The 27,444-nt window shown below is 30.7% G+C and overlaps 1 protein-coding gene across 3 annotated transcripts in view; it reads left to right on the top strand.

The window, feature by feature from the left end:
- The window catches only part of LOC135839369 (nucleolysin TIAR), a 48,379-nt gene extending 24,381 nt beyond the window's left edge, over positions 1 to 23,998 (top strand). For all 3 annotated transcript variants that reach the window (XM_065355362.1, XM_065355361.1, XM_065355360.1), the window contains 8 exons: positions 5,202 to 5,289; positions 14,374 to 14,449; positions 14,547 to 14,649; positions 16,210 to 16,390; positions 17,927 to 18,056; positions 18,482 to 18,669; positions 21,625 to 21,790; positions 22,424 to 23,998. In XM_065355362.1, the coding sequence (XP_065211434.1) occupies positions 5,202 to 5,289; positions 14,374 to 14,449; positions 14,547 to 14,649; positions 16,210 to 16,390; positions 17,927 to 18,056; positions 18,482 to 18,669; positions 21,625 to 21,790; positions 22,424 to 22,465 (974 nt within the window). In that variant the 3' untranslated portion in view covers positions 22,466 to 23,998. The remainder of the gene's footprint in view (positions 1 to 5,201; positions 5,290 to 14,373; positions 14,450 to 14,546; positions 14,650 to 16,209; positions 16,391 to 17,926; positions 18,057 to 18,481; positions 18,670 to 21,624; positions 21,791 to 22,423) is intronic.
- Positions 23,999 to 27,444: the final 3,446 nt, after the last annotated feature.

Raw genomic sequence — 27,444 nt, 5'->3', positions numbered from 1 at the left:
CAAAAAAGTGAAGGGAGCTAATAGAAAAAAATTAGCAAAACCAGTGCGTTGGTGGGTTATTTTCTAACATTTCTTCGAATTTTGATAGAGCAAAAAATCATGGCCAAATAACCTCAATAAGAAACAGAAAAAATTTCAAATTTTTTGGTCAACGTTTAACCCTCTCCCGAGTTTGAACTTGAATTTAAGGAAATATAAAAAATTTCGATTTGAATTTTTTTCCCAATTTTAATGTTATCATCTCAAGGAGAGGGGATGATTACAAAATGATCATAGGTATTATTTTAAAGGAAAAAACGAATACCTACCGCGTTTTTAAGAACTTCTGAATTTGGAAAAAATGAACTTTTTTGAACTTTTCTAACGGCTTGAAAGCGATCATATGCAAGTACTAAAGATCAAGGCTGGTGGAACGGAACAGAACGGAACAAATAAACGGAACAATGAACAAATCAGGAAAAAATCTTATTGAGAACGGAATTGAACAGAACAAATAAGATAACGAAGTGCTCTTGAACAGAACAGAACAGAACAGATCAGAACAAATTACACTTACACCGCCATCAGCCAACTCAGCAGGTTGCAACGGCCAATGGGAGGATAGATGTGAATCTCAGCTTTCTAATTCCATCTTCATTTGGCAAAATTTAGTGGAAATTTCGATTCTCAAAAATCTGCTGGAAAGTTCCAGAAATGGAGAATTGCTCAAAATGGCTAAAAACCATTTTCAATTGATTCGGTGGGACATGATTATAGCATAATGAGCATTAGATAGATGAATTTTGTATAATTTTGATTTTTTTCTCATTTTGGGACCAAATTTGAGTTTAAAATTTAAAAATTCATCAACAAATAAAAATTAAAATGCAATTCAGTTCTTGAAATTTTCAAAATTTTGGATAGTGTCAAATTTTGCAAGTTAATTCGAAAGGAAAGAATAAGAAACTGAATGGAACGGAACGGAACGGAACATAACAGAATAGAACAAACGGAACGAAACAGAACAAATAGAGCAAATAAAATTCTTGAACAGAATAAAGAACAGAACAAAACAGAACGGAACAAAAAAATGATGAACAAAACGGAACAAAACGATCGTTTCTGTCACCAGCCCTGCTAAAGATGTCAAAAGTTCACCTAAATTGAAAAAAAAATTCAAGGAAATTGAAACAATTGAAAAATTTCCAATTTTGAAAACTTTGAGCTCGAGTAGAGGGCCAGACAAACGATAAATTTTTGCTAGGGTCGATCAAAATTCGAAAAAAGATGAAAAACGATCAACCTACCGAGCTAACATTGAATTGGTAGTTTTCTTGAATTATTTACGGCGAACTGGTTATGCAATTTTATTAACACTCGAGCTGTACTTCGTATATTTTAACATCCATGGGTGCGCGATTGAACCGAGGAACATTCGACACAAAAAAATCATGATTAGGTACCTATCACAAAGTAACAATGATTGTTTAATGAAATAATAATGTGAGTGTTCCACAAATCATATTTTTGATCCAAATAAGTCTTAAAAATGATTTGACCCTTCATTACAACCAGGTTTTATATAATAGAAATTTACAAATTTCATAATATTTTGGGTACCTATTTTTTTATCTCGATGTTCACCGGTTTCATTGCGCACACTGTGGATAGATGGTAAAAATGATACATAACGAGTCGAGTGAAAAATAATGACTCGATGAAGCTCACTTTTTAAGTTTTTCTTGTTTAGACAAAAATGTTGCGATTCTTCAAACATCTGTGACAATTCGAAGTTTTTAAACTGCGAATGCTCTCAAAAATTGAATTTGAAAATTAGCTAAGTACGTATCAACATCAAGTTATGGAAAGCCAAATTTCCAATGCTAAAATGAGACTAAGAGGAGAATTAAAAATTTGCTGTGTTAACATGTCATCATTTTTTAAAGGTTCTTAGTTTTTGCAGATATGTAGGTGTTCGTGGAAAACTAAAATTTTTGAAATTTTCCAGTCTTGAAATTGTAACCGAACTCACGAAGGTAATTTACTTTAAATTGAAAGTTTCCCTTGAAAAGGGAGCTGCAGATTAAGAAAATTTTGTGTGAGATCGGAGAACTTGACATTATTTTTAGTTTGTATTTTTTTATCGAAAAAGGTACCGAAGTATTTTTCCAGTCTTTTTTGATATTAATGTTTTAGTCAAAAATATTGAAACCCTACTTTCAAAAATGTGACTTCGGATGAAAATTAGGAAGGTCTAGCCTCTATGTACCTAATACCCAATTTAAATCACAAAAGAAATTCTTCAAAGTAAGATACTTAACTTACGTAAGTAAGTATATCTATCTAATCTATTCATCGCATCCTGGTTTTTAAATCAATATAAATGAGAGTCCGTCGACTATCTCAAAACTTTGTTTCAATCATCATTTAAAAAAATAGGCTAATCTACATACTAAATAAAATTCTTTTTTGCTTTCTGAAAAAACTTCGGAAATAATTCGCCATGGAAAGCATTCGCAAATGGTTTATTTTACTTAAATGAAAATCTACAATACAGGCTTCATTAAGAAAATATCATTTTTAGAGTTTATTTCATTTATTTCCACTATTTATTTATTTAATATTAGGTACAACATGAAGAAATTTCATAAACTCCGAGGCGATTTACATAAAATTGTTGAATAAACTTGAAAAATGTAATTATTAGCCTCGCAGCATTCATTTCGAACTTTTGTTTACTTTTAATTTTTACTGTAAACTTATTTCATTTGGGAGTTTTTCTTTCTTTTCTTCCAATTTGGTACTGCATGTGTTACTTATTACTCAACATTACATTTCTTTGTTCTCTTTCATTTTAACCTGGTGTACTTATACATTTTTTTCTCTTTTCCCCCTTTTATTTTTTCAAGTCAATGGAAAAGCAATCTACAAAATTATTCGCAGTTTCAGCTGTTTATAATAAATTGGTTGATGTTGTAACTGTATATAAATGAGAAATGAATTAGTTCCTAAATGATGAATAGGTACCTAACCTACGGAATTGCATAATGTTATACATATTTTGAATGAAATGTTTTCATTAATTCGTCCAGATGTTCTTCAATCTATACATGTTCATAAATATTTCTTTACGCGTGCTTGTAGTCTATCCAAAAAGTTGAAAATTTTAGCTTTATTGAGCTCTTGAAGTTGGTAGAGCTACCTATACTTATACCATACGCAACGTAGACTATTATCAAAACCATCAAGAAAAACTTGCTGTTTTGGGCATTTTTGGGAACAAAAAAATGATTTCCCGTATAAAACAAAAATGTACCTACCTTTCCTTTTACGATAGAATAATAAATTTTAAGAACATATCGTTTCGTCAGATGGATTTGTTTGTTTCCTTTTTAAAATCCTTAAGGAATTTATGGTAGATACTGCACAGTAAACTTTCTACTGTTTTCCTACCTTAAAATCGACTGTACCCTTACGAGTTATTGTACTGTTACGAGTTTATTTACTGACTTTTTTATTATTACAACTTATTTTTGTACTCTTTTGATACATCACATAAACTGATACAGGTTACATATAAATTGCAAACATGAAAAAGTTTATCAACGTTTTGATGTTGGTTTTTCAAAAAACACTTCTATGGTCAAAAGAAATAAATATCGCAAGATGTAAAAAAATAAATAACAGGACATTTTATCCCAAATTTTTACCACTTTACGCAGATGTTACGTAGATTATAATGAAAAAAAAAAGTTTTAATATATTAGTAATTTTACCTGAATTTATCGTAAGTAGGTATAAATTGCTAATAAATTGTGTAGATAATTCATAACGTTGCGCAGCAAGTCGGCATAAATTTCAAAATGTTAGCTTATTCGTGGCCATTAGACAGTAGCTAACCTACATTTAATGTGTCTGCATTCGCGATAATCTGACCATACTGCAATTAACTACGCATATCTCTATTGTGTTGCTCAATTAATATTAGTACAAGTTACCTTTTAGGATTATAATAATAGATTATGCAGCCGCATAGGTGAAAATGCATTTTCATACCATCTACTCAATTATTCATTACGATCAGTCAACGTAAATATGGATACCTAAATGCCTACTTATTTCATAAATATTTTCCACTTTCCACGTAAGCCAATTTACATTACATTTTACATGTTTTACATTTTGCTCTTATAAAATTTATTTTTTTCAAGTATGCCTTATTACCCGATGTACCTATATACCCGTAGGTATTAAATAAACGTTTGATTTTTAAAATCTGAACATCTATTGCTGATTTCCTGATCGATTATACGTAGGTACATGTTCTTACATAATATTCATTCAAACAATATCCATTTTTTTGTTTACCCACGTTTCACATTTTTGCAACGAAATAAGAGATAAAAATTAATATTAATATAGGTAACGTTAAAAAATGTTTCTCAAAAAATATGTATATCGAAGAAGGCATTTAAAAAACACCTACTTAACTAAATTAATCAAAATAATTAGATAATATAACTCGCTAAAAGAAAAAATTCTTGAAAAAAAGAGGAACGTTCTAAGAAAAAAAAATGCACCTATTAGAAAAAAATGGAAAAAGAAAAGAAAACGAATATCCATAATGGTATGAAAGCTATGATAAAGTAGTGAAATAGGAGCAAGGGTGAATGACGGGCACCTAGCCAACTTGTGGTAGATGACAGCTTACTAATCACTGTTATGGAACTGTGCCATATTTATTCCTGTGTATTAAACATAATGAAATGTGTGCATGGTTTTTTGATCACATTACACCATTTTATGAACTTCATACAAAAGCACAATCATCAACTTACCAAGTACAATGCTAACCTTAGAGTGCAGGCTCACTCGAAAATGTATAAATGGGTTAAAACGCTTTAGATTTAGATTTAGGTTTAGGGGCCACGAAATAAAAGTACCACTACCTACTTCGAATAAAGGAAAACATTTTAACAGTGTTTTCGTTTGTTTTTAATAACAGAATTTTTGGTGGAAATTGCCGCGTAGGCTGTTAGGCACCTAAACTTTGTACCTACCTAACCTACTCGTATCTGTGAAGATCGCGTCGTAAATTTAACTCGCAGACATTACCAAATTGATAACTATGAATTGTAGTTTTTGTGATAGAATCTTACGATATATAGACCAACCTATTACTCGAATTATGGTTTTCCTGAAATATTTGTGTATCTTTTCAGAACATTATCACATATTTGTTGGCGATTTAAGTCCAGAAATTGAAACTCAGACCTTAAAAGAAGCTTTTTCACAATTTGGAGAAATTTCGTAAGTAGTTATATTTTTCTTAATTTTTATAATTTAACTTTTTTTGTTGTTATTTTTTACGTTTGTATTGGTACCTATCTAGTTATATTATTGCCTTAGATGATCATTCAGAAAAAGAAAAAAAAAGGGATTCGTAATTTTTTAAAATAGGTAAAATTTCTGCCTAAATTGGTTTTTAATTTTGAAAAAATATCACATAGGTACGTTATTCACGTATGTAGTAAAAACGTTGAGGGATATTGTGGAATCGAATGATTTTTAAGAGATAAGCGTGCAGACTTTTAGTACATTAATGGTAAATTTATTTTTATGGGTATAATTTCAAATACTTACTTATTCTCTTTTTCTTTTAATTAAAAATAATGATCCGATACAATTTTTTAAACAATTTTCAAATTTAAACTACCTATATCGAGCAAATTTAACAAAAAAATGTAACATAGGGGAGACCAGGCAAAAAAAATCACATTTGAATTTGTTTTGTGTAGCCTATATTTTGTATCAACACACACAAGTTCAGCAAATATTCTTTTTTAAAAATCAAATGACACAATAATTAATCTAATTTATGGACTTATTTTTGATAGGTACATAATATAATTTAAAATAATTATTTTATGAATTCGCTTTTTCATGCTTATTTTAACGAAAATTCGAAATTTTGCAACATGCATATATAAATTTAGATTTGCCGATTCTAAAATTCATATTTTCATACTTTGATGAAATATTTTGATTTTTTTAAAATTTAAATACACATACAGAAATACAGAATGTCTTAAATTCTTTCAACTAATCCGGATTTGGTAATTTAAAAACACGATGCAAAACTTCTTTAAAACATCGTATACCTATACTTACTTACATAGCAACAAGAACGATTGGATTCCAAAATCTTTATCCGTGTGTTACTGATGGACATTGGACATTCAGAGTATACTGAATCTAAAGTGAAAACATTTTTTGAGGAGAAAACGAAGAAAAAGGAGAGGTGATTGGAAGGGATTTAGGGAGAAAGGACGACACGTCACCGGTCACTTCATAAGCTTTGAAAATTTAAGAGTTTGATGACTCCTTCCACTGATACGAATTCACAGCAAACTGGGTAGGCAACTTATATGTAGGTATTAGTACTTCACGTGATTTTTTGTACAGGATTTTTCGTGAGAGTTGAACTTAATTTCTCCTACTCCAATTCTCCAGTCAAATACAATCGATAATTCAATTTTAGGGATTCACATCATAAGGTATGAAAAGTTTACTTCAAAATTCAAAATATGTTTCTTTGCGACGAACATCGAAATTTTGAAAAAAGAATCTTGAAAAAAAATGTAAATTCGCAATCAGAAGGAACGAACGTCTTACTTGTAGACACGCTAAAACGCGACTAATGCCAAATCTGTGCAGTAAACCAATGCGCATGCGTGCATCGAGGAAGTAAATAAAATAGAAATTACATTCTTTTTTTCAAAAAAAAAAAAAGTGAACAAATATTCATTTTTGGAGGGATGCTTTTGTTTCTTGTGAGACTGATAAGGAACATATTAATCATGTTCACATTTACCTGTATGTTATTATTCTCACTCAATTTAGGTATGCATTTTAAGACATTTCCTTTATTTCTCACGTTACATCTTATAACGAGTTGCAATTCTGCCTAAATTATTAGAATGTAGAATTCCTATTACATCGATGAATCAATGTTAAACTCTCACTACACGTACCTAAAACGCAAAAAGGCAGTCATTAACAACTCTTACTTTTTTTCACAGTATCAATCATAAGTACCTTAACTTAGGTACTTACTTGGATTTCTTTTTGTTTAATCCTTCACGAGAAGTGTGAATTTTTACAGCAGTCATTTTCGTAACTTTTTTACACGTTTATTTATCAGTAGGTACATATTCATCGCAGTGATTTATAGGTACCTACCTACTTATTTCATATTTCCAATTAAACAAACAAACAAACAAACACATGCATAGGTACACATACTTGAAGTTTGCAGTTTCGCCCAGTCTCCCTTATGACCTTTAAAGTTTTCTCTTTCTCGTTTACCAAAAAAGTATATTTTTTTGTATTCAACGCAGTTTTGTAATTTTTTAATGTACCTAATCATATTTTTAGATACTTAGTCGACACAATTAATTATGATTTTTTATTCATGAGGTAGGTACCTACCTAAAATAAATATATATTCACTTTTTCTTGCAAAGTAAACCTATGAAATAAAATTCATGCTTATATTAGGTACCTAGTACATAGGTAAGTCTAAATAAGAAATATCAGAATAAATAAAATACCTACCTACAATTCGTCATACCTACATACAAAACACAATTACGCATAATAAGCATGTACTTAGACTTACGTACTCGCGAATAAGTAAGATTTGAAGACGATTATTATCTTATTTTACTTTTCAAAATTGTTTCGAGTGATTTACTTTTAAACGAAATTGGGAATGTTCATTTAATCCATCAATATACTATGTAATTCAAGATATTTTTATCAGTTGGTTGTATATAAATAGTCAGTACCTACATACCTTTAGGTGATTCCCCTCTGTACTTAAAGATGAGCAAAAAGTCAGCTTAAACTAGAAAAATTAAACAAAATAAAATATATTTGCGAATAAATTAATTAATAAAACAGTTAAATGAATAAACAGATAAATAATGATAATAATAAACATTGAAAATACCCGGCATAAAGAATGGTCAGAAGCCTAGAAATTTACTAATTTTAGGGAAGATCAATAATATTTCAGCATTAAACATTTTATAGGTGCATATTTGTACCTATGCACCTAATTAATAATGTACGGTATTACATTCGTCCGTCGATCTCTTGAAAAAAATAATAATAATAAAAAAATAAATCTCATTAAATAGTGAACATCCGTAGTACTGGCAAAAAATGTTGCGTACATACATTATTTATCTATCTAATTATCTGAATAAATCATGTAATGAACAAATGTATACGTAGGTAATATTTAGGCAAACAGCATAATAAATGTCTCTCGCTTCGCTCGCATTTACGCATCGGCATTTTTCTACTTTACACCTTTATTCAAACATCTCATTATTAGAATCACTTCGCTTTTACTTGTTTATTTATACACTAATATACAAAGATATCTACTTATTTTAAAACTTGAAAGCATCTTAAGTTATAATAATGATTCGACTTCGTAAACTTATTGTAATACGTATCATTTGAATATGCTTCGCTCAAATAATTCGCATATTCAGTTCGCATGTTCGCTAATGCTCATGTAGGTACTCAGTTCAATTTAGAAAAAAGCAAATAGGTCGTAAGATATAAGTAGGTACGTAATAATATTTAAATTTACAGTACATGAAATAAGTAATGAGCTCATAGGATATAGGATATTACATTCTTCATTTTATAGGATACCTACTACTAAGTGGTCTTAATTTTTAATTAAATTCAGTTTCATCATTAACGTGTTAATTGGGTGATTTTTCAAAGAAAAGGAAAAAAATGCGCTGCATGGAATTTTTACTTACTTACTTATAGTTTGGAAAAATCTCACTTGTTACACGGTAGATTTTATTTAATTATTCTTTTGATAAAATGTCTACTTTGACTTTGGCTCTAGTATTAAAACTGATAATTTTTAAATTAATGCGTGTGCATAAAGTTTGCTGTGTATGACGCTGATAAGAATCGTTTCATAGGTGATGGGATTGTAACGGTCTAAAAATGGCCCATAACGCGTGGGCATGGAAAAGTGATTCGAACGCTGATCAAACCTGCTTCATAACCGATCAACGTGCTTTTTCCGGCAAAGGTAAGCGTGAAGTGCGTGGAAAAATTCATTTTTTTCATAAGAATTCTGAGTAAAAAATATATAGGTACTTACCTTTACCTTGTTTCACGAAAGTACCTACCCATTTTTCCCCTTTTATAAACAAGCTTTTTGAAGTAACATGTATCCATTTATTTACTGTTTTTATTGTGCGTGTAACGTGTATGCATACCATAGGTGTATATTTTATTTTTTTCTAAATTGAGTGTATAATATTACTCAACTTCATATTTTACTGCATTTTGTAGAAAAAATAATACTTCTGTATACCTAATATCAAAAACAATTTCAATTCGGTCTTTGTAAAAATGTGGTTCAATAAAATATTACTGTATATTATACACCTATGAAGTGCTAGTAAGTAAAATTTCTCGAGTCCGCCACCGCTTGAAGATCGATAAATAAGTAGGCTAGTTATCACATTGAAATTTAATTCTAATTAGGTACTATTTTATTTAAATACCCCCTTATATTATGATGAAATTAGAAAAAAATCAAACTGACTTGCTCCATGTAGATAGGTAGGCAGGTACCTACCTTACGTTGAAAAATCTAGTATGTAGTTATGGTTCCATCAGATATGTATTTTGATAAAAGTATCAGAACTAAGGTTACCTATTTTAAAAAAAAAAAAAAAAAAAACAGAATTAAAAAAAGCGTTTTTAACATAGCTTGTTGACTTCGTATGAGTTTCTATGAACCTCCACCTAACCGCTATGAATCCGTGAAATCAACATTTTGTCTCTTCGGAAAGTACCTACTTTGTGTTGAAAAATTATAAGAAGTAGATTTTAATAATTGTAGCATATGATTTTCACCATCACCGTGTAATTTTTTTAATAGCAATACATATTCTCATAATCGCTAAAATTGCACGATCTTTCAATACATTCTTGAAAAATAGCTGTCAAGTATTCTTGAACAGTTTTTAGGGCAGCAAGCTATCATTAAAATAAAATGAACAAAATTGAAAGACCTGAAAGGTAAATTGACTTTTAGGATCATTTGGCATTGGCAGCTCTATTAGAAATGATGAGCATTGTTGGGTATAAGTAAACAAGACAAAATAAAAAACCAACATAAAAATTACCAAAACAATGTCTTTTAGAGTCTCGCAAGGTGATTCTGCCTCTTGATACCTTCTGCTGTGTCTTTTATTATCTCATCAACATAAAAATACTACCGTTAATGCTGTTCAAAAAATTCATTTAAAAAGAAAATAATGTTGAAATATGTACATTTATTACATAGTTGGAGGCTGATGGGAGCTCATACGTGGTCAAATAACAATAGTTTTGATACCTTTAAAATAGGCAAAAATTGCTACCCATGCACTAAGTAGGTTATGAATTTACAAACAGATAGGTAGGTACCTACATCATGAGTAAAGCGAAGATAAGATAAATTGGAATTCACTTATAAACGTGTATGTTTTTTTTTTTTGTGGTAGAAACACATTCTGTAGCAGTTTTAAACTTATATCAAAAGAAGTTTCTATTTTCATTTTAAGGTTACATTGTCTTTTTTTCTTTATTCTATTTTCGTTTTCGATTACCTTCGAGCATGCATCCATCCATCTGTTAAAGTAAAACAAGATTCAAAAACTTTATCCATTTTCTTGTTACATGTTAGGTGCGTATCGATAATTGAAGTAGCGAACAAGCTTAACATTTTCTAAAAATAACGCTCGAATAATATAAGATACGATATTTTCATATGCCAATTGCATTCATCAAAATGACTCTTTTGAGAAATTCAAACGATTGTCAATTCTTACCATACATATATTTTCTAAACATTTTTTTTTTTTTTTTTTTTCAATACAAAATGTAGGTATTTTTTGTTAAATATGAGAAAAAAATTAGTTAGGTATACTTATCTTGCGATGAACTGACAGTTAAAAAGTAATCGTAGGCACAAATTTGAATAAGTAATATAAATTCTTCCTATTTACCTGTCCAATCCCTTACTCATCTTTGGCCCAGTTGCATGATTTATTCTCAGCTCTTTCATATACTTTATATACGATTAGGTATTCGTAATTTATGAGCACACGTAACTACAGAAGTGTAAAATACAAAATCAAAATGCGTAATTGGAATGCAATATTTTGGTTACCTATTAACGGAGTATAGTTTACTTACTTGAGATGGAGTGAGTAAGAGCAACGATTTTCATTTTCAGCGAGAATTTTCGCGAGTATTTAAGATATTCAATTAGCGTAGTGTATATTGAAAAAAAAAAAAGTTATAGCTTAAATACCACATAGTTAGTTATTTACTGAAATTTTACAAAAACTAAACATCACTAGTGGTAAACTATCAAGAAAAAGTTCTTCGAATTCTCCATGAGTTTTTAAGTAAGTATAATGAAAACTTTTCTAGTTTCCTGGTGTCTCTCATCTCTTTCAAATACACAAATCTCTCGCCTCTGATAGAATTATTTTTCTGCGCATTAGCATGGTAAAAAAAATTTGCTTAAACTACACAGCGGTGCTTTATCGCTTTCACTGTATTCATGTAAAATTCATGTGCAATACTATAAATTAGTTTCTTATTTGATTTTTACTTTCGAGTAAAAATTTATCGAAAAATTTGCAACGTGAAAAATAATTTCCAGCAAGTTGATCGAAGTATACTTACGTAGTGATATAGGTACGATGCATGGTAATTTTCAGTTTTCTAGGCGTTTTACTTTCAGCCGAAATGAGTCAGTTCTCTGTTCAAATGTGCTCAGGTTTCGATACAAACATTAAAATAAAAATGCACCTTTTTGTTTTACTGAAGCTCCCAAAACACATCTACAGCTATACCAATAATCTTGAAAATTTAATTTTTATCATTATATTCTTTGAATGGATATTTGAATAAAATCAGACAAAAACTGCAAATGTTTTTTGAAATTTTTTTTAATTTGTGAGCTGTAGAAGAATGAGAATTAAGAATAGGTACTTTCTTTTGCGTATCTACCTAGATTTTTGGAATGAAATGTTCGAAATTTCTGCGTAACCTACCTTTGTAATACTTTCATTGCTAGATGCCTTGGGTTATTAATTAGGTATTATGTGCATGAATGTGAGTAAAAGTAGCTACCTGATTAAAACTAAGCATTTAAAAAGAGATCGCGAACTAAACAATTAAACTCGTGAGATTTATAAATAATTAGATTTTAAATGTGGGTACCTATCATTAGCAAAATGACATTAAATTGATGATTTTAAAATATTATTTAAAATTTGATGTACGTTTTTCTAACAATAAAAATAGAACTTGCTTACCAACCCGATTACGTGATATTTTTCACATTTTCGTCCTCATGTTCGTAATTTCTTATTTTATTCGAGGGTTTACTTAGTCATGGTACTTTGTGAATTTATAGGTAAATACATTATACACAGGTATTTACCAATTTAATCTATGTACATCCCAATGCGCTGTTGATATCATACAAATTTGTCGTTCGAAGTTTCAAGCTTTGTTGTACCTCAAAGTTCAATCTTTAAATGAAATACTGCTTGCTCTTTATGTTTGAGATGAAGAGCAAACAACTGAAAACAATTAATTTAAAAGAAAATTGTGTAATTGTCCCATAAATATAGACGTATAGATGTATCCACCTATCATTAACTGACAATATCTGCTCATGTAGATTGACATTCAGGTCTTCAATTAGGTACCTACCTATAGCCACCTATGTAGTTGTAGTATACCTACCTATCTATTGGAAATTAGAATCAATACCCAGTTTTAAAAAAATTGTTTTCTTTTGTTTAGAATCATAAAAATAAAAATTTAAAACATTTTAATTACATCTAAATTCATTCTTCGTTAGATTTCTCTGTTAACAACTCGTGAAAATTGTTCGGCCCTTTCCTGTGCTGAGATTGCTTAGTAAACAAAAATTACGAGTTTGTTATCGAACTATTTAGTATTAATAATAGGCTTATAAGTATTGGGGTTCTGTAATCTGTTAGGGTACCTCGAACGAAAAAATCCCATAAAATGCAGGGTAATGGTATTTTCGGAATCTAAAATACATACTTATACGTTGGCATTCGGGTTTTGATTTATTTCGTTGTTAAAAATCAGAATTATTTTTTAGGAAACAGGAACGGGTGACATGATTCTTTAAACTCGACCAATTATTCATAATTATTAATAGGGTTAAACTAGAATTATCGTCAAAGGTAAAAGGAACCTTTTAGCGAGAAGTTTGTTAGATTAGGAAAAAAATAACTCTTGCTTCTCAGTTTTTACTATTTATTAGTGCAAAGCTTTTCAAACACCAAGTGTTCATTTTAAGCCTGATGATGAACACTTGGTGTTTGAAAAGCTTTGCACTAATAAATAGTAAAAACTGAGAAGCAAGAGTTATTTTTTTCCTAATAGAATTATCGTCACGATTTGTTTGTACGTAAATTAATCCTAACGGTATTTTTTCATAAAAAGTACCTAAATCTACTTTTAACTTAAGTACTGTGAGTAGAACTCCCTGAAAGCTAAGATTAGCCTTACCCAAACATGAAAATTCTATAATTCTTACATCTGTCGGTTTCGTGATGAATTACTTACTTGAAAAAGCAAACAAATCAAGTACCTATATTTACCTACATAGGTATGTAGGTAAATGTTGCATCTTTACCTATAGTGTAACAAAAATTGCTCTTGTGAATTGTGTTGTCTTTTGTGGAATAAAAAATAGCTTACGATGTTTGAAATTTTGAAATGATTTAAATGTTAAATTATCTAAAAGCCTACTTATTATAAGTATAAGTACATTTATACATAGGTAATTACCTACTTAAGCATCCAACGAATTTCAAAAAGTACACCAAGCGCAAAAAATAACCGTAAAAAATCTTACAATAACATTAGGCTCACTTACCTGGAATGAACAACGTTCAGTTGAAAACAACGCAAAAAAAAGAATATTTGACAATAGCAAATTTTGGAGCCGGGATTAAAACGATTTTCTTAGAAAGTTGTTTTTAAAAAAATCCGGGTAATTTTACCTAGAATCCTTTTGTTTAGCGGTTCCTGTTGGCTAATTTTAGCACTTGATGTACTAATCCGAAAGTGTGGTTGGATGCCTTTAAATATACGTAGAATGTTTAAAAAAACCATTCATTTAAAATTTTTCTTTTGATGAATTGTTTTTAAAACAATCTATTTTTTCTTTTCTTTTCTTTTCCTTTCCTTTTTTCTCGTTCTTTCTTTCTTTCTTTCTTTTTTCTTTTTTTCCCGTAGAGACTGTCGAGTGGTACGCGATCCTCAAACATTAAAGTCAAAAGGATACGGTTTTGTATCGTTTTCGAAAAAATCGGTAAGTTATTAAAATCGCGTATTTTTTTTCGCATTGATAAATTCATTTCAAATTGGAATATGTAAAGAATATTAAAATTATTTTACCGCGATTACAGGAAGCAGAAAGTGCTATAGCAGCTATGAATGGTCAATGGTTAGGTAATCGTAGCATACGAACTAATTGGGCAACAAGGAAACCACCTGTTTTGAAAGGAGATGGTATGTTTTACCTAATGCATTAACATTATTATACGAGCTTCCTTGAATTATAGTAGCATTAGTCGATTTTTATTTTTTACTTTAGTAATTTTTTATTTGCTCTGAAAAAAAGTTCCTTTGATTAAATCATACCAAAATTTTTTTGTAAAACATCATGTGCAAGCTGTATCAGGATAGCAGAACGATACCGATACCGAAAAACCAATACTGGCAAAACCACCTAATTTTTTTTTTAATTTAAAAATCCTTAACCAATATAGATAAGTTGACAAATGAAAAACTTGATTTACAAAACACCAATTAAATCGAAAATACCAAAATTATTTTAAAATTGGTATTTCGCCAGTATTTTCAATTTTTTTCTTTTCAGCTTTATTAGTTCTTGCAGTTTGGATTTTTCATTTTTGAAGAAAATCAGCTGGAGTTTGTAGTTTTTTCCTATTAAATTGCTAGAAAATCTTGTTTTTTTATCAAAAATAACAAAATATGTCAAAAATTGCCAAAAAGTCACATTTTTTTCCCAAGGAATGAAATAGAAACCAGAACAGAATTTTTTCTTGAGACGGAGCTCAGAACTCCGAACCGGAACGAAATTTATTCTACTCCGTAACCCTGCTAAATTGCTTTACTTGGTGCTTCAAAAATCAAAATTAAAGCTTCAGCAGGGATATTTTAGTTCAACATCCGTTTATAGTGTAAAATAATCATATTCGAGTCCTTTCAATCGATTTTAGTTGTTTATTTTCAATGAAAAATGAAATAATTTCCAGTTATTCAGCTGGAGAAATGGAAATTTCCGTGTATGTAAATCCGTCTAAAATCTGTACGGTTTCTTTGACAACTCAAATTTCCGTAGAAATACGGATAAATTCGTTGATCTGGCAACACTGCATCTTGTTACATGATATGAAAACTTTCCACGCAAAAATAAGCTACAAAATCTAAAACTAGCTAGATATTATAGGTATACGACGTTATGTGCTTACTTTTCCGTTGTTTCAAAATGAATTTGGTTTCTATTTATTCGGTCCACACAAAGGTCTAATTACGTAAGATATCTTGCGTGATCACATTTTGATTTCAAACATTTTCTGTAAATTACCGAGGGAAATGTTTAGATTATTGCTTTTATCGCTTCAGCATTACCCTCTGGGGCCTATGTCCTTCATAAAATGCAACAAATGGCAGCACCTGTGACTTCAGATTAAACGAATTTCGCATATTGTCTTGTTGGATACCTACATTAGGTACCCAAACTAACGACAAGAAAGTACATTATTGTAATCGAATGCTGTTGGTACATTTAACTGATTTAAATGCTAACTCGTCGAGCAACTGTTACTTTTCCTTCATTTGAAATTGATTTGATAGTTTTTTTCATTCTGGATTGATTCTTGTAAAAACTGGGAAGTTTTGAAGAAAATCTTTTCGCGAGATTTCAATTATATATACCTATGTATATTTTTGCAATGCTACCTAATAACATCAAGTATTTAAAAAAAGTTATATATGTAGGCATTTTAGCTTATTAATTTTACGATATATTGTATCGATATTCAGGAAATTCGAAACCATTAACGTTTGATGAAGTGTACAATCAGTCCAGCCCTACCAACTGTACAGTATATTGTGGTGGGATTACCAGTGGTCTTTCAGATGATGTTATTCAAAAAATCTTCGCCCCTTTTGGTAATATTCAAGAAGTACGCGTCTTTAAAGACAAAGGATACGCTTTTATCAGGTACGTTTATTTGTTATAAGATTCAAATAAATAATAATCCAGTGTAGGTGCATATTTAATATTGTATGGTACTCTTTTTTAAAAAATCCAAAATTCATACCTACCTATCGTTAAGCATTTACAAAATAGGTAATTTATAAGTATTTTGCTATACATATAGTTAGGTACCTATTCTGTTGGTCTCACATACCTATATCTTTTTTGCTCCATAATTCAATTTTAAAACATCACGATGGTGGTGTGTACGTAATAACGAGATAGGTACCGTAGAAGGTACTTATTTGAATAATTAATACTTTTTGTGAGTATCTTCAGTTTTTCATTAATTTAGGTACGACTTATGCAGTTATGCTTTCATTTTAGTGGTTGAGAATTTTTTTTTCTTTTTTTTTATAGCCCGGTACACAACGAAGTAGGAAAATTAGAATGAACTTTCTCGTTAGTATGTTGCTCGCGAAAGTACATACCTACCTAATAAACAAAGTTGGCTCGGCTCTTTGATAGAGTGAGAAAAAAATTACTCCATCCCATTGTTATGCACAATGTTGTTAGCAGCAAACGAAAAATTCCCTAGAGACAAAACTAAATTATGAAATATTCCTAGTAAACGAAGCACATTAAAAAACCAGAACTTGCTTGCTTACTTACTTACTTTACTTACTTACTTGCTCACTCCTTTCGGATATACTAACACTAAGCTACCTACTCATTCTTACACTTAGCTCATTTATACGCCTATATTATTCTGACGAGCATAGGTACTGCTGCAAAATATAGGTGTGTAACGTTGTTATTATAATAAAATTACTCATAAAAACTTCAACGATAACAAAGCCTTTAAAACCCTCTAATAGAAACATATCTAAATATAAATACCTGGCTCTGGGTAGCTACATTCTTACTGTAATTCAAGCAAAGAACGACACATCTTTGTAATTTAAGCGTTTAATAACCTCATATATTACCTACTTTCAAGGTTTCGAGAAGACTTTGTGCAGTAGTCCACATTTTTCTTAGACGAATGGGTACGAATTTTTAATGAAGTACCTAGCCAAAAGTTTGGAATTTTTCGTTTTATAATACATACCTGAGTACCTAATATGATTCTCGCATGTAGATAATCATAAATATAAATTATGATTAATTGATACGAGTAAATGTCGTCTAGAAGCGTGAAGACTGAAAAGAGACGAAAATACGTTGATAATTTGGGTAGGTTACTTGTACCTGTTTTTTTTTAAACAATCTATTAGAAATTCCCGCCCAAAATTTCAGATGAAAATTGGTTGCCTAAAATTGCGCTTAAGTAGGTAATAAAACCTTATTATTTCTTCTTACTGAGTTACTGGATCGATCGAGTTTTTTCAAATTTCAATAGATATGTTATAAACAGACCGTAGGTAGGTAGGTAAGAATAAAAATTACGTCTTTAGTGCATACCAAGATAAATATTAATTTTCATAGGTACAAAACTTTGGTGGTTTAAATATATTCGTTAGAAGTACCTAACCAAACACAATAAATTTTTGATCATAGATTTTCCACCAAAGAATCAGCAACACATGCCATTGTAGCCGTTCATAATACTGATATTAATGGACAATTAGTGAAATGTTCATGGGGTAAAGAGTCTACCGATATTACGATTTCTCAGTCTTCGGCCCAAGTAAGTTCATAAAGTACTCTCGCTTAGCAGTAGAGTGGCCTTTGTTGTCATGCTTGGAATGGCGTTCCCTAAATTAAAAACTTTTTCTGTGCTACCAGAAAAAATTCTCCACTTTATTTTAATCTTCTCCCATTTCATGTTATGCAAGCAATCTCTCAGAGCTGCTTCATGTTTGAGATACCTCCTCTTCCCATCCCCCGCAGAGAAGTTTCAAAAAGAAAATTTCAAGTTAGAAAATCTTTCAATTATTTTTCTTCTTAACGAAGCGAGGAAGGAAAGATCTACAAAATTTCAAATGAAAAAGAGCCAAAACCAACCCAAAAAATTCCGCACACTATACTTAATAAACAAGGGCCACTCTGAATTCTGATAAATATGCGCAATGAGAATTAAAAACTATTTTGATTTTTGCATTCTCTTTCAAGACAATAACCACTAGCTCACAATTTCCATTCACCTATGGACAACATTTAAATTACTGGTACCCGCAAAGTTACCCATCTACAGCTGCTGCGGCTGCTACAGCTGCTGCCGCACAACTGCAAGGACAATTTTTACAAGGCGTTCAAGGGTATCCATACAGCCAATTCGGATATCAGCAAGGGTATGTTGGGTAAGTAGCTAAGTACTCGATTATTTTGATTTATGCAGGGTGTAGGATAATTGATACGCACTTTCAAATAAGTTTTTTTAATCGGACAACAATCCAAAATACAATACCTACTACACAAGTGACAATTAAATTGCCTATTTAGAAAATCGAAGGAGCAAATTTATGATATAACTATTCCTAAGCCTTCTACTAAAAAGTTCAAAACTTGAATCGTAGAGCTATTTGAAAAATTGTACTCCAAAAAAACTCTTCAAAAAAGAATTACACCCCGCCCTCTCCACGATTCCTAATGAACCTACTCCATGAACAAAAATTAAAAATTTCCGTAAGAAAATGTTATGATATCATGGTGGAATCCGCCCCTAAGAAAAACAACCTACCACTTCACCATTTATTGTATAAGACAATCTATGAAACAGCTAATGAGCCAAAAATTTGGGGGCTGACAAATCTTCCACACTCCAGAGTCAAGTTAGATTACTAAACTTATTTGAGGGATCTGTCCGCCCAAATTTTTGGCTCATTAGCTGTTTCATAGATTGTCTTATACAATAAATGGTGAAGTGGTAGGTTGTTTTTCTTAGGGGCGGATTCCACCATGATATCATAACATTTTCTTACGGAAATTTTTAATTTTTGTTCATGGAGTAGGTTCATTAGGAATCGTGGAGAGGGCGGGGTGTAATTCTTTTTTGAAGAGTTTTTTTGGAGGATATCAGTACTTTTTTTTCTGTATTATTGTGATGAAGTGTTCAATCTAATGAATGAAAATAGCATTGGTGGCAGGAGCATGCAGAGAGTGGACAGATTACTGGACATTTGTCATTAAACTGACTGGAATAAAAACAGTGGGTTTTCAAGGGTGATGGGGGAAGGGGTTGACCAAAAATTCGCCGATCAGTAAAAAAAGACTTTCAATTTTGTCAAATAAAATGACAAATAGCGAATATAAATTTCTAAAATGAAATGAGAGATGAAATGACAAGTTTACCAATAATTGATAGAAATACCTATTAAAAAATTATTAGGTATTTTCGTTTTTGAATTTTTTGAAGTTTCAAAATGGAATTTTTCAGTTTAGGAAAAGGATAGAAAAAATATCTGAGTGATGCGAGTGAAAAAACGTTCAAAAATTCAAGAGGTGAGAAACGATGTGTTTTTCAGGTTCCATTTTTTGGCTTCAAAATTTTGGAATTTAAATGTCAACTTTTTAAAAATTTAAATTTTGAAAATGAGAACCAAACAAACCTGAACAAAGTAAAGCAAAACGTCATTTCAAGAAGTAAAAAAAACATGTTTTTTCAGGTGAAAAAATGTATCTTGTTTGTTTTAAATAAATTTGCATAATGAAATTTTTTCCATGTTTACTTTTTTAAAAAAAACAAGGGCAAAAGAAAATTTGTACTTTAGGAAGTGAAAAACGTTTTTTTACAATGTATTTTTAAAAATTGAACATGTTAAATAAAAATCATATTGAAAAAATCAGCTTACAAAATTAAAAATTAAAAAAAAATTTTGATTCTGATGGGGTTTGAACCGGAGTCTACTGCGTGGCGAGCGGAAGCTTAAATCATTCAGCCGCTAGGCTGCTCAACGTTTTAGCGCATTTCAACTGCATACAACGCCGCCAACACGTGTTGTGCTTTAAATTTAACGGACATTTTGATATTGAACGTGTATGTGCAATAATAATAATTATTGCACATAAATTAAAGCTCACATTAATTTGAAAATATTAAAAGGCACTTCTACGATGTTCAAAGTATATTTGAACAAAATTTCAACGTAATTCGTGCCGTATTTGAAGCTGTAGCTTTGTCTAAAGAATCAATTATGGCGAAAATTAGTATTACAAATTAACTGTTTCTTTAGACAAAGCTACAGCCTCGAATAGGGCACAAATCACGCTGAAATTTTGTTCAAATGTACTTTGAACATCGTAGATGTGCCTTTTGATGTACGTACATCTATCCCAGCTTTGGTTTGATTGTACTTTGGATAAATATACTGCTCGTTTTTTCAACATTTGTCATTTTTCAGCATCTTTAGACTCCACTCAAGCTTGATGTAATTGGGCTACAAAGCTCAATTTTTGCATGAACATCAAGTTTGTGGTGGAGAAGTGCCTTTTGATATTTTGGGTTAATTTTGAGAATTTTTGGGGCCCAAAAAGGGGGGGTGCAGGGTCAATTTTGAAAAAATTTACAATTTTTTTACCTTAGTCAGTAATGGTTGACAAATCAAAGCTATATTCCAAATTTCATCAAAATTGGTTCGGCCAATCCTTCAAACTTTGAGTAAGTGTTGAAGAACAATTTCGCCAAAATGACAAAAAAATGGCTAATTGAAACTTCGCGAATTTTTATCGTACAAAAATTATTCTTATATATTCTGAAAGGTATTTGAAAAATAAGAATAAAATTATCTATGCGTTTTTTGAATAAACGCATAGTTTTTGAGAAAATTGCATTTGAAACTCGGGGAAATTGCATTGAAATAGTTACAGAATATAACTCCGTCTGGCGTTGCGCCGCCTACGGTTGAACGCGTTTCATTACGCGCTTGAAACCGTGGGAGGGCGGGGTGGCAACGCTACCGCGTCGCCTGATTGAGATAATATTTGCCAAAAACAAGAGAAGGGTTGAAAGTATCAATTGTATAGGTACTTAATTCTGCAAGTTTGAATCTATAATACTCAGTGTACTCAAAGGGATCATCAATAATTTACAACAAAACTTAATAAGGTCTTGAGAGACTCATAATATAGGTAAGTACTCTCATATGTAACCTACATAAAATCAGAAAATTTTATTATACATGCCTATCAACGCCATACGAAAATAATTACCAAAGCATTAACCCCCTTCTTCGTTGGCATTTTACCTACTTAATCATGCAATAATGATCTTTCCTGCTTCATTCTAACACACATATTGTGCTTTTCATCGCGTCCAGACGCGTAGGTCTGCAGTTACCAAACACAGCTCCAAATACAGCTTGGACGACGCAACCTCAAATTCCAGCTGCTGTGACAGCTCAAGGAACACCAATTCAACAACCAACCGCAGCAACAGCGCCAACCATCATACCTGCATATCCTGCTACCATGCAACAATTCCAAGTAAGACGTCTTTATTCTCATGATATGTATTAGAAAAAGCTACAGCTAAAAGTACACCGTTGATTCCAATCTTATAAATTTCACCCAGTCGCGTCGTATTCTCTTTTGTTACGACGAACACCTTACCCCACTCTGCACACTCTCGCGTGATATACGGATGATGCTTGTTAAGTAGCTATATACCTATCTTTTATGTTGCTATCCCTAAAAATCAATTTATATATTTTTTCCTTCGATAGAAAAGCTTCTTTCAAAAAAAAAAAATTAATTTTTCAGCGACTTTATTTTCAGTTTTAAAAATTGAAAAATTCAACACGTAGTTTCTATCGTCAACAATTTTGAAATTCTCTTTAACGAAAATGTTTCGATTGTCAGTGTTTCGGGATTTCTTTCATTTTTTATTCTATTTTATTCTAGTAGATATTTTTTCGCCTGCATTTTCATATTATACAAAATCGTAACACCATCTTCGTATTGTAGAAGCATTTCCTGCCTATCTGTCTGTAGAATAATACGATAATACGAATTGATAAACATTTCCTTTTTTTTTTTTTTTTTTTGAGTATATAAGCGAGTTTTGTCACCCTCATTTTTTGGCTCCTTTTCTTTCTCCTCTTCTTTTTTTTTTTACAGTTATCAGATGATGAATGGCTCACTCCAAGTTTGTTAGTTTAGGAAGGAGGAAATTCACTTGAATTTATCAAATAGATATACCTACGATTAAGTATTTCTTATACCTATCTTATAGTACGTTTACGAATGATGATTGTGATAAATACTTTTCATTGTGAACGCAATCAATATTCATAAGATTAATAATTTATTATTTATTCGTGTTATTTGTTACGTATGATTCTCGTCATGAGTAGGTACCTATAAGTGTACAGGGTGCTCAATAATATCGAATATAGCCAACGAAAATTTTCGTCCAATAATGTAAGTTGGTATACATGCTGAGTCCTATCACAATACATTGACTCAGTATAATACCAACCTACATTGTAGTATGAAAATTCTCGCAAAATGTTCTGTTTGCATAATATTTTCATCAGCTAATCAAATACCAAACTTTCTCGAGACCTACAAAACCGTTTTAAAATTTTTTTACAAAAGATGAAAGACTCCGAAGTACAAAATATAAATAGCAAATGCAAAAAAAAATCTCCATTCTCATGATAAATGTACAGTATAATCAAAACTGTTTTTAATTCTGCACGATGCTAATTACTACTCTAAAATCTAAATAGGTTGTAAACCTACATTAATTCTATCCAAAAAGTAATAGCCCAGTAGGCCTGTAATATGTTCGTATTAAAAGCTGATAGCGTCAAATAACGCGCGTTCTGTGTTGGCCTTTGCCTTTGATCGTACATAAAGAGAACAACGCTTGCGCGTCGTACAGATTTGTGCGTACGTAAATGTTTATATGTACGAGGTCATTGTTGAATGCGATGCAGATATGCTATTTTAACTTTTAGCAATAACCTCTCGCTGACTTTAGCACATACTAGTGAGTTTTACTCAAAACAAAACCGTCCAAAAAAGTTCGTAGCGTAGGTATCGTTGCAAAATTTAATCGACAACATTCCACAAAACAAAATGCAATGTCTGCAAACTGCGATATTTCTTGAAATCATTTTTAAAACGTTGTATTTTTTCAAAAATCCGGATACGTACCTGATTATGCAGTTGAAAACATATTTTACGGTAGAAAAAAATTAATAGTGGCGACTTAAAATTCTTTGTAGCAATTTGAATCAATTTTCTAAAAATAAATACAGATCAATGTTTGTTTTTGATTCTCATATATCACAATAAACAATTAAAAAGAGTAAATTCATAACTATTGTCTTGTAATGGGGTATATTTATGTGGGTATGCATGAATGCATTTCAATTTTTGAAAAAAAGAAAGACAATTACATTGGTAGATACGTAATTACATAAGTACTTTATTTCATATAAAAATTTCGGGACTTTTTTGCTGGTTGCATTTTTAAAAGAATCATAAGTCACATCATAAAACTTATCCTCTCACTTCAAAAAAATCAACGTCCATATAGCCTACTTGAAAATAAAATGAACATAAATAGGTATATTAACCTTTTGGAAACAAAAAATAAAAATTGATAAAAATTTTACAGACTTATACTCTTCTCACTATCCAAATACATAGGTAGGTACTTAGGTAGTATGCCGAGATGCACACTTCACACATAGGTACCTACACTAATTGTCTGACGAATCCTGAAAAATCGATCGGTTCCAGCTGTTGTCGCATAACCCTCCTTGCCCCTGTACAATGTATTTTATATTAAAATAAAATTCAAGTTTGCGTATACTTTCTCGGGTAAGGGCATAAATACGTACGCCTATATTTACCAACTGTAAGCGAATCCATCGCTACACATTTCTTTCCTTATGTACCTATTATGTATTCGTGTTGTCATTTTTTGTACGAATCGTTATTAGTTATTATTGTGCAAATATTATATGCGCTGGTATTCCATGTAAGAATATATATTTTAATCGTACATATTTTATATTTTTTTAATTTATAATAAGATTTTTAAATATTAACGTGCTAAGTATTTTTAAACAATTTCAATAAGTCGCCGCATTTTTACGAGTACTCTCGAGAAAAATTTAACGAACGTAGTACAAATTATAATACATATTATAAATACCTATACCTTTACGTACCTATCCATCGATCATTCATATTGATGTACCTACCTTTTATATTAAAAATAAACGCGCAATCAACTGAAATAAATCCAATATTCAACAATGCGTCACATTATAAATGATTATGAAGGTGGATTATTTGCTTCGTTTGCAAATTCTAATAAGCGTTAGCAAATTAACTATTCGTTTTATTATTCGCGATGTAAATATCTGTATTATGACGAGAATTGTGGTATTAAAATTTATTTGATGAGTCAACAAGTGATATTAAGAGATTTTATTTTTATTACCTACGTCCCCAAACATACATGTTCTAAAATTAATGTGTACTTTGTTTTTTGTTTTTGTTCAATCTCTACCCAAGTTTTTTATTTTTTTGTTTTTTTTTTATTTTACGTGTTTGTATAATTTTTTGTTTTTGTTTTATAATTTGTTATTATTCTTTTATCAATCTGTTGATGCATTTGCTTTATAAGTATATTTATACCGATCGTATATTGAAATCGTTTCAAGTACCCTAATTGTAGATGATTAAACCAGATAACGAACAAAGTGTTATTACACTCAAGTTGGATAACTTATAGGTAGTTTTTTTTTCTCATCGTGAAATTTTTTGTAAGAATAATTTTAATGAAAAACGCTGCCAAAAACCAGGGAAAAGTACCTACATTATTTACATACTTATTATCTCATATTTTACGTTATAATAAGTAAAACTTATTAAATAAGAACCTAAGTCATGACCTTTATTTGGTAAGCGAGTAATTTATTTTCTTTATAGATACGTACCTATACCTACTCGTATATATTTTATGTATAATCATCTTTGAACTCGATATAGTTATATACTTATGTAATACACTCGAGAAAATACAAAAGGAAAAAAACAAAACAAATTGTGATACCTTACACTTTTATGCTGATAATTTGTTTTTTGTGAATTTTTTTTATACGCTTTCGTCAGGTAAAAGGAAAGCAAAATGTTCTCTTTTTGATAGGCATATAATGTGGGAAAAATTAAACTTTATGATTCGAATAAAGAAATGATACTTGGTCAATTCAATGATGTTATTAATATCAATTAAAAGTAGGTAATACCTAACAGACATAAAGTGGAATATTTTTTGGTTTAATATCTAAGCTTAATCCAGGTCTCATGCCTCATTTATAAAATTTTTGCCAATGAATTCGGTTTATAGTACCTACCTAAAGTTTGTCTTGAATCGTATACCTATGAACAGAATGTCTTATTAAATGAGCAGCAAAAAATAGATAATTATATCCTTTAAACATTTTTTTTCAATGAAAACTTGGGCAAAGATCTGGGTTCAAAACATTTTTATGATTGATGTTTGTCAAATTGTTAAAATATTTTTATTAAATACCTACCTACGAATAGGTTGATATGTTGAATTGTTGATACATTTACTCAATTCGCATATTATCAACAGAGCAAAGTTTTTTACCTACTTACCATTTTTATTACCTCGTTGATATTTCGTGAGAGGCCTAATTTACGAATATTTCTCATATGTTATCAATTGTAAAATAGGTATTACTTAGATAAGTACTCTTGTACTCCTATATGTTAAAATCTGATTCACTACAATTGAATTCGATTAGTAAGTACCTATTTTAAATATTTTTATTACACTTGGTTATCATTGATTTATTACGCCAATTTCATTATCGGATAAGTTACTACTATTATAATTATATTATTATTTTTACCAAAGGAATTTTCTTGTAAGTTCATCATTACCAATTTTTAAGTTTTAAGGATGATATTACCTAATGCGAATTCAATCTTCAAAAAATTATATGAATTTTATTATTGTTTACAATTTTTATTTATTTTATCTACTTACTTGACTTTCACCGATCTCAAAGCAGTGTAAATGCATAACAATTAAAATAGGTACCTACAGTGTACCAAAAAAAAGATGCAGTTTGGTTCAACTTTGGGAGTTTTTTTTTTTGAAATGGTTTCTTTCAAGGCTGTTAATGATTCATTGATTCCTTCAGAAAACTGAAATAACTACAATAACTACATGGGTAATACTCGAGCACACTGACTATTTTTACGATCCCCAGCGGTGACAGATTAGGTAGGTACCTACACAATTGTACATTCCTGGGAATTGTGGAAGGAAGGACGAACGTTATCATCCCATAGGTTGCTATACTTTACAACCTCTAGGAATGGAAAAAGTGCACTTTATTTTTCTTAGAGTATCAGGTACAGAAACCTATATAGGTACCTACCCATTTCGCCTCGCTTGTTAGAACACAGATATGGTAAAGTCGTCATCGGTCACACATCGCTCCAAGTTGGACAACATTCACGTTGAAAGAATAAAGTAAAAACTAAAAAGTCTTACAATGCAGGGACCAATGGTACAATTACAGGTAGGTATGAAATACATTAGGGTTTGCGAAAAAAAATACAGTTGGAAGATTTTGACCAAATTCAGTGGAAACCTTCATTTTGAGTTGAAAGTTACTCAGAAAAAGTTTTGGCTCCAAAGATGCTCTTAGAAGAGAGATATGGGTTCTCAAAGTTGAGACATTTTCGAAAAATCGGTAGTTTTTTCGCCCTAGCCCTTACCCAACCTGTTTTGGGAAAAATAGCCTAGTTTCAAAAGATAGTATTCGAGGTTCTACGTCGATCTAGGCCATTGCCATCAAATTCCCAGACTAATTTCAGGGTTCTACTGAGCAGTTGAAAATTTACAAATGCTTTAGTTTTTGGTGAATTCGTGTGTATTTCGCATTTGGTAATCAAGCCAAAACATGGGCAGATATCACTTCTGAAACTAGGTAAATATTTTGGAACGCAATGGTGCCAATTTCTAATCATTATTATCAATTTCAAAATGTACTGTACGTATCCTTTGCAATAATGCTCCAGATAATGGATCTCCCTTTCTTCAGACTTTCAATTCAAAAAAAAGAAAATTCATTTCT

This window comes from Planococcus citri, chromosome 3 (genome assembly GCF_950023065.1).
Source record: "Planococcus citri chromosome 3, ihPlaCitr1.1, whole genome shotgun sequence".
Classification (NCBI taxonomy): Eukaryota; Metazoa; Arthropoda; class Insecta; order Hemiptera; family Pseudococcidae; genus Planococcus; species Planococcus citri.
The sequence above is the reverse complement of the archived record's forward strand: the minus strand, read 5'-3'. Positions and strand labels throughout refer to the sequence as shown.